This window comes from Corythoichthys intestinalis, chromosome 14 (genome assembly GCF_030265065.1).
Source record: "Corythoichthys intestinalis isolate RoL2023-P3 chromosome 14, ASM3026506v1, whole genome shotgun sequence".
Classification (NCBI taxonomy): Eukaryota; Metazoa; Chordata; class Actinopteri; order Syngnathiformes; family Syngnathidae; genus Corythoichthys; species Corythoichthys intestinalis.
The window spans coordinates 20,340,126-20,356,533 of NC_080408.1; the positions used below are offsets into that span (position 1 = coordinate 20,340,126).

At 37.9% G+C, this 16,408-nt stretch overlaps 1 protein-coding gene across 1 annotated transcript; it reads left to right on the forward strand.

Moving 5' to 3' along the window:
- Window positions 1-450: 450 nt before the first annotated feature.
- LOC130929880 (ATP-dependent zinc metalloprotease YME1L1) lies at window positions 451-15,885 on the forward strand. Its single transcript, XM_057857492.1, has 18 exons — window positions 451-607; window positions 1,482-1,613; window positions 6,347-6,527; window positions 8,341-8,433; window positions 8,540-8,649; window positions 10,037-10,187; window positions 10,663-10,746; window positions 10,951-11,124; window positions 11,239-11,391; window positions 11,497-11,629; window positions 11,884-11,946; window positions 12,026-12,138; window positions 12,521-12,676; window positions 14,708-14,859; window positions 14,938-15,064; window positions 15,164-15,237; window positions 15,336-15,422; window positions 15,520-15,885. The coding sequence occupies exons 1-18, from the start codon at window positions 575-577 to the stop codon at window positions 15,661-15,663; spliced, it is 2,160 nt and encodes a 719-aa protein (XP_057713475.1). The 5' UTR covers window positions 451-574; the 3' UTR covers window positions 15,664-15,885.
- Window positions 15,886-16,408: the final 523 nt, after the last annotated feature.

The window sequence follows — 16,408 nt, forward strand, 5'->3', positions numbered from 1 at the left end:
ACACTTATCTGCGGGGCACAAAATAATGTTACAAAATAACGTCACATCCGCTTGGCCGTGTTAGCCACAGACATACATGTGTAGACACCCCGTTGAATCAGCTGCCAGTACCGTTCTGCAATGCAGCAAAATTTGACTTTACATTGTCTACCAGGAATTATTATTTTTAATACCAGTACATGTGACGTTTTAGTCATTTGATACAAAATACGATGGCATTGTAATTCCTCTTAAAAGTATACATTACAGAAGACATTTGTTTGCTGGACACTTTTGTTTAATATTCACTTAACAGTTGCATTCGGAACACATCCTTTTAACGGTCTCAGGTGTGACATAGCATTTTGGAATACATATTTTAGATACATAGATACTGTTCATTCCTGGGGTCGCCGCGTCAGTGGCCCATCCAATATGGCGGCGACGCGAACGCCTTCCATAAAGAAACATGTTGTCTATGTTTACATTTCTATGGTGTTAGCTGTCGCTCTTACCGAAGTTAAAGTCATAGCTACGAATAAATAAGTGCATAGCGAAATACCTTGTTTGGTTTCACGGTCAATTTGAGTCAAAAATGCTTTGTTTGTCAACGTCTTTTCAACCACAGGTAAGAATACACGTGAGGCTTGTCCAGCTAGTAATATTGTGCTTTTGTTTATAAACATTCCAAGTTGAGCCTGTTAGCTAGCCAGCCTTCACTCTCTGTAGCTTTCCATATTTTTATAGTACGTTGCTGATTTTAGTGTTAAATGCACCTTACAATGTAGAGTATGTGTAAGACTGTAGTAACATTTTTTTTTTAACGTTGGTTTCGTGAGAGGGGAAAGTGGTCCTCTGACTGAAGGTTACATTACGTGACACCTTTTAACAATGGAAAACCATTTATTTGAGCATCTGATTGGTTTCCTTATTTAAAAACGTATATTGTAGCGACCACTACATCATCGCTACAATCGTCTATTCATGCGCCTTCTTCTCAATAGTAATTATTATCCCCCGTTCTGTACAGTCGTAGGACAGACATGTTACTCGGAGGAGGATGGGGGTAAATATAAGTATGCTACTGAATGCTGCTCTCTACTGGCTCACTCCTAACCTACAGGCAACCGCAATATTAAGTCTACACTTAATTAATCATCCCCGATTTTTTTTTTTTTTTTTTTTATCTGGCAAAGAGGATTGATAGATACTGTCCTGTGCTACAAAGGCAACCAAGTTTCAAGACCATAGGTTGTCAAATGACTGAGGAGTAGAATTTCAAAGATTCCATAAGAAAAACAACAGCAACTACAGTACTTGAGCGCCACCTTGACGGGCCTTCAGCCTGTAAAAAGCTAGAGTTTGCCACACAGAACTAGAACTAGTTAGAAGCCATATCAATACTTTAAAGAAGAACAGAACCGCAGCAATGAAATTGTGACTTGGTAGTTTTCGTTTTGATTTAGTAATGACTCAGTTTACTTGTTTTCTTTAATTGTCAGGTGACTGTTCCCTTAAGCCACCTCCTCAATGTACTCCACTCTCTAAAGAGCTCAGTTGGAAGTAGCAGCACCATTAATAAATCAAGACTACACAATGAGAATGGTTCTCAATCTGGACTCCATTACCCAGAGGTAATCAAACTGATTCCCAATAATGCACATTTGGTCAGACACTGGCTATGTTTACATGCAGCCAATATTATGTTCAAGGTCGAAATTATCCGTTGACAAGCCATACGAGGTTGTAAAATCAAATGGCATATTCCTTTTACATGGCAATGTCATTACGCTCTGGGACTGTGATTATGCAAATTATGTCTTTTCCACTCTGCCAATCCCACATAATTTTTCAGTTTTTATCGTGCTGTCCCGGTACTTTGCCAGTAAAAGACTTAAGGGACAAGTCTTTCAGTATACTTATGAAGTAATGATTTTCAATTATTTGTACATAAGTCTGCTGATTGGATGATGGATCTTATCGTTATATGCTGATTGGTCGATGGCTCCTCTCGTCACATTAGCAAAAACATTGTTTCCCGTCAAAAATGCTTTTCGTGATGTTCTTTGCTCATCTTTTAATGAGGAAATAAAGAGTATTTCAGAAAAAAAAACTTGGAAAACTGACTTATCTACAAGAACCGCTTTGTATTCTGCCATAGCATTCAAGCAAATAGTTGCTTTATGGTCACGTATAAAGCTCCACCTCTTTTCCCTGGTTGGCTCGCCACCAGAAGGCGATTTAGCCACAGTATGATGTATGGGTTCGTTGAAGAGAAAAAAATAATTTCCTGTCAAAAAAAAGCTTTTTGTGACTTTCTTTGCTCTTCTTTTAATGAGGAAATAAAGTGTATTTCCGACCAAACTTCAGAAACTGACGTATCTACAAGAATAATGTTGCACTTTGACATCAACCAGACTTTTGCGGGAATTGCAACATTTATGGTAAAAATTGATAAAATCCTGTGTCCTAGACCTTGTTTGGTTATCTCATTGCGGTCCGCTTTCATTGAAGCGAAATTTGGAACTATTAGAGGCTCTTTCTACATGGCTCTGGAAGCAATGAACCAGTAAGTACCGTCTTGCTTGCAAGGCCATAAAGGACCCAGATCAACTGCAAATGGAGAATGCACAGACCCTCCTTTTAAAGGATTTGTACCTATAGTGGGTTTTGCTTTTACCGTACAGTAAGCCTGAACGATATATTGTTTAAACTAGTGATGCACGATAATGCATTTTTCAGCCGATACCGATAACTGATAATTTCCTCCTCGTTCCAACCGATGACCGATAATGTCAAGCCGATAATTCTATTAAAAGATTTATGTAAAATTTTAAAGTATACACAAGAGAAAATATTACAAAATATTGCAAAAATATTATTGCTCTTTTTTTCAACATCAAATGTGGACAAGTAGTAAATTCCAACATCTAAATAAAGACAGATTGTCTGACATTGTGTAATGGTAAACTTTTGGCAACAAGTACTTACAGAGTAAATACCTAAGTTACACAAAAATGGCTTTAAAAGTAAGCCATTCCTAATGTATAACATTACTACACAGCAAAAACACAACTCCTTAAAACTAGTTAAATTCTCTTGTTTTCAGTGAAAATCTATTGGAAATAAGTGAAATTAACTGCCAGCACTTCAAGTATATTTCACTCAGATTTCTTGAAGAAAAATAGCCAGCTGAAAATAAGCCTAACAGCCTTATTTTAAGCAATAAATTATACATAATCCTAAAAAAAAAAAAAAAACTTGTCAGAAATGTTCTTTATTCAAGAATATGCATGGTTCCAAACATTATTTGAAAGCAATTTTTTCTTGATTTAGGTGAAAAATGACGTTATTTTTTTTTAGATGTTTGGGCTTAATAAGAACAAATGGCAATATTTAGTTCAAGTAAGTGGAGTAATCTGGCGCACTCATCTGTTAACTAGTCTTCAACACTCAGACAAGATGGGGAAAATTATTTGACTAGATTTAAGAAGAATGATCTGATTAAGACGTCATAAATTTAAAGCGTACTGAATGCATTACTGACTGGATGACTTCTTTGTGTGGTTTGGTGCATGTTACAATTATCAACTAACCACTGTGCCGTCATGATAGACATGCTTACTTGACATCACTTGTCCAAATGTCCTTGGTAAAACTGATGTGATCGGCATGTCTTTCACGAAGAATCGTGGTCGTATAAACTGCATTACTTTTTTCATCCAGGGGTTTGGCTATCGGGTAATTTTGGGAATTTCCTCCCGCCTGTGCTCTTCAGTCCGTTCGGCTGCCAAATTAGCACCCGCGCCAGGCCTCTGTCTTGAACTGGAGTGGCGGCGGCAGCTAAGTTCGTACCGGATATCCGCCCGCTCCGGCTGGCTCGCTGCGGCGTATTCGGTGCATGGCTCTGCTCTGCCTCGCCTAGGGCGAGGCGGCCTGCCGGACCGGCAGGTTCCGTTGGAAGACAGCTACTTGTCGACTATCGGTCTCGTGAGGTGTTTAGCCATAGATGGGAGTTTACCACCCGCTTTGGGGTGCATTCCCAAACAACCCGACTGCAGCGTCTCTGTATCGTCACGAGCCCCGTAGCTTCCTTTATAGTTTATTTGTGTTTACAATAGCTTTAGCATTCGCGCTATCAGCAGCCTCGTATTCGTTCCAAAAATCTTTGTGATGCAGTTTTAAATGGCTGATGGGTTAGTGGTGTTCAATGAGGATGCTTTCTTTACGCCTCGTGGAACTTCTGCATTGCATGTTTTGTAGATGGCGAGAGCGTTGTTTATTTCATTTCACACACGGGAAAATCAACGCACGCTAGTGAGAGCGCCTCAACACTGATAACACCGCCTCCTCTATGATGCCGTACTCCTCAACCCCTCCTCCCACAGGGGCTTCAGAGAGGGGAAGGGTTGAGCAGGCGGCGGTGGAGAAGCGGAGAAAACTGCTTGGTTGCCCACATTTGGAGGCTAAATCAAGTATATAATTATTGGATTGCATTATCGGTTGATTTTTTTTTTTTAATCTGTATTATCTGTGTGACGTCATAGTTGCCATTATCGGCCGATAATTATCGGTAACCGATATTATCGTGTATCTTTAGTTTAAACATCGCCATCGCGATGTCCACATGCGCGATAGTCCCATCGCAAGGACTGGCAAGAGTTTTGTTTTTTTTCTTTCTTCAATCTAGGGCTGCAGCTATCGATTATTTTAGTAGTCGATTAATCCATAAACCATTAGTTCGAATAATCGAGTAATCGGATAAGGAACATGAAAAATTAAATTAACTGAACTGAGCCTCAAACAGTATTAAAAATAATTAAATAAATGAGGATCTATGTACAACAAAAGAACAATTGGCTAACTTGCATCGCAAAAGTCCGCTAGTTCAAATGCTATAAAATGCAAAAACTTTTTTACAATGCTCTTAACAAATGGTTCAGACACATATTCCCACAAAAATAGGCTAAATATACCTATAAACTAAATTACGAATGCATTAAAAAAAAAAAAAATCCTCAAACAAAATTTTGCTTATGTTTGTCTTAACAGGGAGCACCTGGATTCAGCCATGTGAATTGTGGCCGAATAGAAGGCAGTGTATCCACCCAAATCAATAAAACTAAATGCAAGCACATTCAAAATAAACCATTACAACGTCACTGTAATTAAACAAATACTCTAATCAGCAAAATTTAATTTGAATATCTTTTTCTAATCGAATACTCGAGTTAATCGATTAATCGTTGCAGCTCTACTTCAATCCACAAACCCTTGTTCTGCGTCATTCGCTCGCACAGCCTCTCTCCCAGCTCTCAGTCACTGTGGCACTTGCTTGTTAAAGTTAACGATGTCTATGATCTTGTCAGAAAAGCAGACTTCACATGGGCTGCAATGTGTCAATCATCGTTTAACTTGTTAAACAGTTTCTGCAAGGAAGCGAGGGCTGGAATGAATGTGTGTGTGTGTGGTGGGGGGAGGAGGGGTCTGGGGAGACGTTCAAGACATATAAAATAAACGCCAAAGTGATCATGAGGAGTTTGTAATTTCTACTTGTCACTCCCAAGAGTCACAGCCAAGTTAGGTAAACAGAAGCTTTTAATAAAGCCAAGCATTTTTCTACTACAGTACTTTATTCTTTTTTTAAAATGATTCGGTGGGACAGTTATGTTTAAAACTGATCATAATTATTACATTTGAAGTGCTTAAAAACATTTATTAAAAAATATACGTATATATATATATATATATATATTTTTTTTTAATCATGCTTTGGGGCAAAAAAGTGAGAAAAAACATGTCTTATATGTATCTCTTTTGAATGCTAAATCTGAATAAATACATTGAGCACACACACACACACACACAAATGGGGGTGGGGGGGTGTGCGCGACTTTGCTGTTTTTCCACTTACGGCGGCGTCCTTATTAACAGCGAAAAACGATGGAATACTGTACACTGTGGTCATGGTGAGTCATCCAAAGTCTTTCCAAACAGCTTTTCAAGTCATCTAATAAAAAATTATTTGGATTAAAAAAAAAAAAAAATATATATATATATATATATATATAATCTTTTTTAATATCGCAATATAATATCGCAATTGATCGCAAACCCCCCCAAAAAATCGCGGCAATAGTTTTTTCCAATATCGTTGAGGCCTACCGTACAGTACATAATCTGATTTTTGCAAACCAGAATATGGACATATTTGGGTTTTTGAATGTGTTTACATGGCCTTGCATAACTGGGTTACTGCCAAAAACATGATTTTGAAAAGGTTATTGGTTGCATGTAAATGTAGCCGCTGATACTCCCTGCAGTATTTCTTAAAAAGTGCTATTCATAATGAATGTTATTGATGCAGCCCCTATGGAACCTACAAGACCTTGGCCTGTCAGACCTGGGAACGCAGCAGCTTGATGAATTGGCACCTAGAGTGTTACCATATCCCAATTTAAAAGAAGCACCAGCCCCAGTAGTTGGTGCTCGGACAATCTGGCGAACGTCCCACCTTTCTACGGACTCCTTTTTTGTAAACAAGCATGGTGGGTATTTAATTGTTTTCCCTTAAATGCACAAATTCTAATCATTTAAATCACATTTCTTTTCTCTGAAAACATGATCAGAAACGAACCCCTACTTAAGTAACCACTGTCCCTGAAAGGGTTAAATAGACCTACAACTGTTCTTGTTCTCTCCCATATATAATATCAGGATTACAATGGTATGAAAAAGTCCCACCGAGAATTTCCATTATTTTCATCTATGAATAATTGAGTATTTGGATAAGCAGCTTAATTTTTGATATATTAAAAAAATCTCATCGTCAGAGTGACATTTCAGAATTTAAATTTAACGGACTAAAGCAATATGTGCAAGATGCATTTTAAAAAAAAATACAAAGGTGCAAGAATTTGGGCACCCTTGTCACTTTGTTGTTTTGAATATCTGCAACTTCTTATCATTGGTTAATTATAAACTAAAATTGATATGTGATCTTATCAAGCCTGGAACCTTTTAGAAAGAATAATGCAATCATGAGAAAATGTATTTATGGTGGCCGATCGCATGTTTCTCTTTGAATCACCAGCAAAGAGTGGCATCATGGCGACCTCAAAACAGCTCTAAAATGACCTGAATGAAAAGAATGTTCTAAATCATGGTTGAAAGGAAGGCTATAGGAAAGCTGTCTCGGAGAGTTCAACTGTCAGTTCCCACTGTGAGGAAAACAGTGAGCAAATGAAAGAGTTCAAAGACTATTTTTGTTAGGGCCAGAAGTGCCTGGCAAGAAATATATTTGGGAGACAAAGACGAAGAATGTTAAGAAGAAACAGCAAAGAACTACAACATAATCTTGCAGCAGATGGTGTCACAGAGCATCTATCAACAATTCAGCTTAATTTTGTAACAAGATACTATGGACTGATGAGACAAAGTTTGAGTTATTTGAAGCTAACGAGGGCTGTTATGCACAGTGACGGAAGAGCACTGCATTCCAAGAAAAGCACTTGTTACCCACAGCAAAATTTGGTGGCGGATCCATCATGCTGTGTAACCATTCCTGGTACTGGGAATCTTGTTAACAATCAGGGTTATACAGATTACACTCAATGCCAGCAGATTCTTGAGAATATTGTTCAACAAAAACAACCACCTACAGCATTACATAAAGTCTACACTGGTAGTCATAGAAATCAGCAAGTACATTGTTCTAGGAAGGTCATCCCAGTCCCCAGGCCTGTAAATCGTTGAAAATCTGTGGAATGATCTGGAGCGGACTGCCCATGCTCAGCAAACATCAAATGTAACTGAACTGGAGATGTTTTGCAAGGAGCAATTGTCCAAAATACCTCTATAAATAATCAAGAAATTGGAAATCACAAGAAATGCCTAGAAGCTGTTATTTTAACAAAAGGAAGATCTACTAATCATTGAATATTTTTTTTCTGTCAGTGTGCCCAAATTTTTGCACCTGTATAATTTTGTCTTGATGCTTATTGCACGTATTCTGTTAGTCCATTAAACGTGGTTTTACTTCTGAAGTATTACTCTTTCCATCAGTTTTTTTTACATCTCAAAATCAAGTTGCTGATCCAAACACCCAATGATTTATAAAGAAAACAATGGAAATTGTCAGGTGTCACAAAACCCTTTCGTACCACTGTAAAAGATAATCTAATATTAAATATTGTTGAAACGGTTGAAGAAGCTACAAAAATACTCTTAAATTATAAACATTAATAATCAGGCATCTTTTGAACTAAATGGACATCCACATTTTAAACCTACCCTCATTTCCAGAAATCGAATTCAGAGAGGCACACACTGTTTCTAATTGCTACTTGCCCTTGTTGCCAGGGTTTTCTCATCTTCAAATGTCAGCCCCAATTTATTCCAGGAACAGGCCTTCTCCTCTTCAGTCGGTCTGCACAGACCTGCAACACTGTTCAGGTGAATCACATTAGTTCACATAGTTCTTAAAACGTTGCTGCTAAATAACACAATGTGATCTGTTGCTATTTTACAAAGCTATAATAAATTTACTCTGTTTTCAAAGTGTGGATCCAACATAGAGGCTTTAAAACATTCAGGAGCAAAGTGAAAAGACTGCAGTCAGCTATCGATCGCCCAGTAGAATCTGAAGGTTTCCCTCCATCTTTTATGAAGGTAAAATGCTTCTTAGCTGTGTCCTTTTTTACTGTTTATCGCCTGATCTTAGTTATTTATGGTAGCTTTGGATGCTATTTTCACTTTTTTTTTTTTTTTTAAATGTAATTTTTCTGTTGTGTTTTTTTCTGGCATTTTTAGATAATCTGGAATGAAACATAAGAAACTAGAGAGTAGTTTTATCTGCATATGAAATAATACTGGGCGACAAAGCCTAAAAATTATTGTTTGATATGCACCCCCGATTGTTGATATTCAGTACGACATGATATTTATCAATTTAAAGTTAAGAAATGTATCAAACTAAACCAGCCAAAATGGACTACATTATAAATTCAAATGTTTATTTAATTATTATAAATGCAACAAATGAATAACATTATCCTTGTTTTGACAACAGTGCAAGTGTCAGACTGTTTAAAAACAACAACTCAAAAGTACTATTACCTGGAATAAATTTTGCTCTGGTTAAAGTACGAGTAAAAATCCACTTGAGTAAAAGTATAAAGTTGTACTCAGAGTAAAAGGTACACAGTTACTTCTTTTAGGTGCATGTGCGTGGGGCTCAACAACAACTATTGTTGACCTGGCCATAGACTCTCGAATGTATTTACGGGACACGGGGTGCGGGGCCGATTCATATATGCGTCAAAGCTGACCGAGTGGAAACACAGACAGAGCTTTTTACGTTGAAAATTCTTGTGAATAAATGCTTAAATCCCTGAATTCTTTACAGATATGGACGTAAAACAGTCTCGATTCTTGGTTAAAAGCAAAAAAAAAAAAAAAAAAAAACGGACAGTTAGCATTTATTTTACGTAAATATCGCAAAGTATAATGCCAATGCTGTAGCGGCTAATTTCTCCCATTGATTTTTTTCACAACTTTGCAAAATACATGCATGGTACGTAAAACATGATAATTACTTTGAATCCTCGAACAAATCTCTCCTGAGACAATCGTTCCTCTTTGTATGCGGGACAGCTTTCGTACTTTTTCAACCTAAATCCGGTGTTGGGTTGCTGTATGTGTTTGAGAAGAACTAAGACCGACTGCGAATAACTTAAGCGGAGTGTGGGACGACCCCCTACGAAAAGGCTTGCCGCAGTGTCTGGGGAATCTGTCCCGTAGTTATCAATATGAAGCCTATGACCTGGCGAATCATCAAAATTTCATTGTCCCATTCAGTCTTCTAAAAGGAAAAATATATTTATACAATTCGTGTTTGGGACTAAATGGAAGCATTATCCCATTCAGTGCCTACTTTTGGATATACAGTATTATCTTCATATTTAAAGTTACATACCTGCATATAAAGTCAACCTATATGTGAGATCCAGTAAATTTTAATTTGCAAGGTTTATTTGTGAATGTCTAATTCTAATAGGGCTTCCTGACACGTGACAAAGGGATTGAAATGGACAGCCTTGACAGTCTATCAAAGAGTGGGAACATACCTGATGGACAGCAGGATGCTTTTAAGAGGGGCTTCGCTGAAGGTTTTCTGAAAGCGCAAACTCTGACGCGACGTACACAAGGCAAGTTGGAATTTTTGGAAAACACTGATTCTTTTTGTGGGCAGATAGGCATATTTAGAAACAGCTTTGTCACCGTTAGCTTCAAAAAGTACTTTTCACCTTGATTTCATAAGGACCAACTAAAGAAAATAAATTGCGGTGGTAGCTTTGTTGTGATGTAATATTACATACTTCTCCTTTAATCTCTCCCACGTAACTTTCCCATTGTCCCTCAAAGTTTGCAGCTGATCTTGTAGTTCTTGTTCTGTATGAAAGGAATTGCCATGCAAATTAATTCGCTTTTTCCGATGCAGTTGTGTTGAATGTGATTGTATTAACTTGAGTCATAATGAATACGTCAGACCTGACTTGTGTGGAGCATAAAGGAATTATTGTTTCTGGTGAGGCTGCGGTGCTAAACTATCAGAATCTGCGCAGAATCTGGTAAATTGATCTCTTTCGTAAACATTAATTAATGTATTGTTTAATTTTTTAGACTCCCTCAGAAGAAATCGACTCATTTTGTTGGTGTTGTTTTTTGTTGGTGTCTATGGCATCTCAAAAATCCCCTTCATATCAGGTAAACACTCATTTTAGGTTTTAAACTGTTTTTCTTAAGCTACTGTATTTTTTTGAATCTTTAATTTTCAGATAAGTACTGTAATCAATAGAAAGCATTGTGCAACATACTAACCTTAAAAAAAAAAAATCCAAGTGAAGTTAAAGAAAAGGGATCTCATGCAGTGTGACTTCAAGCTCAACCTTTTTCTAATTTTTTCCACAGTGCGGTTCCGAGCCACGACAGGCCTGGACTCCTCAGTGGATCCTGTCCAAATGAAAAATGTGACTTTTGAGCATGTCAAAGGTGTTGAGGAAGCAAAAAATGAGCTGCAGGAAGTGGTTGAATTTCTGAAGAACCCTCAGAAGTTCACAACCCTAGGAGGGAAACTGCCAAAAGGTCAGACAAAGAAATTGTCTCACATCATTACCACGGTTTCACAAATCACAAATGAGTTGCTTATGGATAATTTATCTATTTTCTTTCTTCATATTTCTTTGTAATTCTTGGCAGGTGTCCTTCTAGTCGGCCCACCAGGGACTGGAAAGACTTTACTGGCCAGAGCGGTGGCAGGAGAAGCACATGTTCCATTTTACTATGCCTCAGGCTCGGAGTTTGATGAGATGTTTGTTGGAGTTGGAGCCAGCCGTATCAGAAATCTTTTCAGTATGTCCATTAACAGTGTTTGCTCATTGCTTCCAGTTTAATTGGTTGGACAAAAGTGTAGCCAGTTACACCGAATGGTTAGCTCTTTTTGTTGCTCATTTCCAGGGGAAGCCAAAGCCAACGCCCCCTGTGTCATATTTATTGATGAACTGGACAGTGTGGGTGGGAAAAGGATCGAGTCTCCTATGCACCCTTATTCCAGACAGACCATCAATCAACTACTTGCTGAAATGGATGGGTAATTGCTGGAATGATCAGCTATTCATTGTCATGACATTTTCAGCTGTAATATTTACATTACAAACTATTAAGCTATTTGATTGTTATTCTTGTTGCTCTTTGTATCAAACTTTTTACTGGCTTGTATGACTGACCACAAATCCTTAATAGAATAACACTATTTAAGTATCATTTTATGTAGTACTTTAGTTTCATCATAGTGACATAACAGTAGAATTTCTTTTATTTAAATATGTATATTTTATGTTTTAGTTTCAAGCCAAATGAAGGGGTAATTATTATTGGAGCCACCAACTTCCCAGAGGCTTTAGATAAGTATGATTTGTAGTATGACAAAAAGTTTTCAATTGCTGGATCATAAAGGAACCGTGTCTAACCTGATTGTCTTCTTTAGTGCCCTAATCCGCCCAGGACGATTTGACATGCAGGTGACTGTCCCCAAACCAGATGTAAAAGGACGAACAGAGATTCTCAAGTGGTACCTCAGAAAGATTAAAGTGGATCCAGGTGTGAAGTGAATACACGCAAACAATTGCGATAAATTATTCAGCTGCCATCATGTATTGGGCATCTTCACAAACAACCTGCCAGCAGCTGATAAGTGCAAATTGGAAATATGCTGAATTTTGCCTCATCCATGTAAAAAAGGCACAGTGAAACAAGTCTCATCAAAATAAGACTGAGCGGTTGTCATAGTTTCAATGCTTATTTTGCCGAAAACCAGTGAAGAACAACCAAGTTACTTGTGACAAAAATTTTGACTAACTTTAGTTCAAATAAACCACCTAACGGCAACTTGCAACATTTGTCTTACGAAGCCTTAAATTTCACATGTTGAAACATGCAAGAAGCCTTTTTGTGTGGATTAACCAAGAAAATTCTTTCACAGCCATAGAGGCAAAGATTATTGCACGGGGCACTGTGGGATTCTCTGGCGCTGATTTGGAAAATCTGGTAAACCAGGCAGCCCTGAAGGCAGCAGTAGATGGTAAAGACAAGGTCACCATGAAGGAGCTGGAGTTTGCCAAAGACAAAATCCTCATGGGTGAGTCTTTTCTTACCTCAGTGATAGTTAACGTTTGATCTCCTATTCCCAGATTTAATGACCGCTTCCATTTCATATAGCAGACATATCCTGCTGTTTTATAACAATCCCTTAATTTATTTTTCAGTTATCTTCAGCAAAAACATACATACGGAACTGAATACATAATCTCTGCTTTCCCTAGGTTGCACCTTCTGGGGATCTTAACAATCTATACTAATATACCTGTACTGAATGAGCCCAACTTTATTTACATTACCTTATGCTCTGCACACTCCTCACTACTCTTTCTTGAATCCTTTCAAAATGGCTCAGTTTATACTCTTAGACTTCCCCTCTGGGCATCACATGGCCTGACATTTATTTTCTCGTTTTGTTTCTTTGTTTTGTATAAACATGGCCCCACATTTTCCAGTCATGAATAATGAAAGATGTCTTTTAACAATTATAAAACTTTTTTGTTCTCCTGACCTCCAAACTGCTATAAGAACTGTAAACTATGACCATGTTTGGACTTCCTGCCCTGTTTGATACCGGTTTCCTGCTGTGTGTCAGCATTGAGTGAGAATCAGTGTGTGTGACTATTAGTGATGCCTATCGTGGCATTGGTGAAGCGTTTATGGCACATCACTACATAAAACAACGTAAATGTGGGTACTCTGTGACTTCGTTGTGTAAGAGGCTCACCGAGTGGCGGGTCTTAAGATCAATGCAAGCAACCTTATTGAGACATAACTGACAGACTAATTCAGTAACTTCTAATACTGTTAATATTAGATATTTTATTGTTGATATGTTTATGCAACATAATTTCCGCACTATATAGGGCATTTCCATAAGTCATAAGTCAGCTTTATTGTCATCTTCTTCATATACACATACATACAAACAAAACAAATTTGCGTTTCTCTCTCTATACCTATGAAAGACACATAACACAGGACTAACATAAGTGGGACATACATACGGTACATTGGAAAAAGAACATGACTTGCTATAATAACAATAAAGTGATGTAGTGACAGGCAACAATTGAGACAGTCCATTGTGTATCGCAAGGGCCAAGTAGTTATAAGGTAGTAAATTATTAAATTGCTCTGTGTGTATGTGTTGTATGTGTGGAAGTCAGTGATGGGAGGCAAGGAGTTCAACATCCTGACGGCCTGGTGAATGAAGCTGTTTGTCAGTCTGGGGGTTCTGGACTGGAGGCTTCTATACCTCCTTCTAGAGGGCAGGAAGCTGAAAAAGTTGTGCGCTGGGTGTGTTACATCTCTCACAATTGTGACAGCCTTGCGAGTGAGGCCGGTGGTGTAGATGTCCTGCAGGGAAGGAAATGGAGCATTGATGATTTTGCTTGCTGTGTTCACTATACACTGCAGGGCTCTCATGTTGTAGTCTGTGCAGCTCCCACCCCAAACGCTTTCGATGGACCTTCTGTAAAACGTGGCCATGATGGATGGTGGGGCACTAGCGTGCTTCAGTTTCCTTAAGAAGTAGAGGCGTCACTGTGCTTTCCCAAATTCGATGTGTGTTCCACATTGTCAATGACTGAGCCGCTCAGTCACGGAAAGGAAAGAGTAGCAAGTATAAGCCTCAGAAATTGATATTTTTAAATTTAAATATTTTTCGATGTCTCCAACAAAGGTTATACTCATACATTAGTGCGACTTCAGACTGCAGACTTCTGTACGGTGAGCTAAACTGACCAAGCTTTGTAACCTTTTCTAGACTGATAGATTTCAATCATTTTTTTTCCATTTCTTTTTTAATTTTTTGGATCGTGGTATGATGTTTGTCCTTGCAATTTTATAGCCGACTATATTTTGTCGGACATGCTTTATTTAAGGAATTTCAGGTAGAAATCAGGTTTGGATCTGGCTGGCCAGTGTTGTCTCTGTGTGCTATTAAAATTGGTTTGATGAACTGAAACCATCTTGTCCAATAAATATACAAGAGAAAGAAAAAAAAGAGAGGAATCAAGAAGTAGGCAACTTTCACGGCAGTGTAATTGAATACTTTCTGTTCTTCTAGGTCCTGAGAGAAGGAGCGCTGAAATCGACAAGAAGAATAAGATCATCACTGCATACCACGAATCAGGCCATGCTATTGTAGCTTATTACACCAAAGATGCCATGCCCATCAACAAAGCTACTATCATGCCAAGGGGCCCAAGTCTGGGACATGTAAGTAAGACAAATATCCTTCAACATAATACTAGTTATCGAAAAATTGTTCACATTTCTATGGCATTATCTTTGTAGGTGTCAATGCTGCCAGAGAATGATCGCTGGAGTGAAACACGTTCGCAGTTGTTGGCACAGATGGACGTTAGCATGGGCGGGCGTGTCGCAGAGGAGATCATATTTGGCCATGAATACATCACAACAGGTTATTAGAAAATGAATCAGTCGAATTATTGCAAAAATCACGCAGGTAATGAAGTACTAATATTCGGTTACATCTCAACTGGTTAATTTTGTTCACTAGGGGCATCAAGTGACTTTGACAGTGCCACAAAGATTGCTAAGATGATGGTGACAAGATTCGGAATGTGTGACAAGGTGAGCTGAAATTACAGAAAAAAAACTCTGCCAGAGGTTTTTATATATTTATGATGGTGTTCATGTATTTTGATTTTTCCTCTTCGTCTGGATCACAGTTAGGTGTGATGACTTACACAAACATGACAGAACAAAGCCCGGAGACTCAAGCAGCTGTAGAGCATGAAATCAGAGTTTTACTACGGGTTTGTACTTTTTGTTATAGACGATTCACTAAGGCATGGTCAGAATTTCATATTACCTTGACCAATTTTTAAATTACCACTGTCTTGTTTTTACCAGGAATCTTACGAGCGAGCCAAAGCACTCTTGAGGTCTCATGCTAAAGAGCACAAGAACCTTGCTGATGCGCTGCTATTGTATGAGACGTTGGATGCCAAAGAGATCCAGTTGGTCTTAGAGGGAAAGACTTTGGAGACCAGATGAAAGCAGCCAGGGCCACACAATAAGGAGGTTCTAGGTTTGGATTTTCTGAGGGACTCAGGGGTTTAAGAGAAAGAGCTATGGATCTACAGTATCTTGTAGTGTTCCTCAACACTTATTGAGCTAAGTTAAATATATCTCATTGAGAAATATCTCATGGCACATCTCTCAACAAAAATGTCACCAAACGTGGATACACGCTGATAAAGTACCTATTCAAAATTTTTCTCTTTAGTACTATTCATTATTGACATAGATAGTGGAACAAAAAATAGTTAATTGTTATTTAATATTTTTTCATCCAAATAAGTGACAGTGAATAAATTACATTGGTGATAATCTCTTACAAAACTTTGTGCCACAGTACACAGGTTGAGAATCACTGTTAAAAAAAAGGAGGGAAAGACAACAACTTTATTATCTGCATCCTTGCGTGAAGAATCTTGTTGAATTGAAAAAAAACCCCCACAGAATTTCAATTTTTTGTTGCATAATAGTTATTGGGAAAAAAGACTAAACTTAAATAAAGCCGATATTTCCCTGAAAGTGGACGACATTTTTAAATGGAAGTATTATTTTAGCCAATCAAATGAGAGTGCCCACAATGTCACGCCTACTCAGCAGTCAGCATATACTTTTCTTTCCCCTTATCATTACAGCATGAACTGATATGGAAAATAGATGTGAGTCATTCATTTAATTGTCATTTTATGCACAGAGTTTGTTTCAGATGGAGAAAACCGAAAGA

What these genes read in the sequence shown, in the direction of transcription:
- LOC130929880 (XM_057857492.1), top strand. Translation starts at nt 575, where the DNA reads ATGCTTTGTTTGTCAACGTCTTTTCAACCACAG. An exon ending in CAACGTCTTTTCAACCACAG is followed by an intron (nt 608 to 1,481) that starts GTAAGAATACAC and finishes TTTAATTGTCAG; the next exon opens with GTGACTGTTCCCTTAAGCCA. An exon ending in CTACTTGCTGAAATGGATGG is followed by an intron (nt 11,630 to 11,883) that starts GTAATTGCTGGA and finishes TTTATGTTTTAG; the next exon opens with TTTCAAGCCAAATGAAGGGG.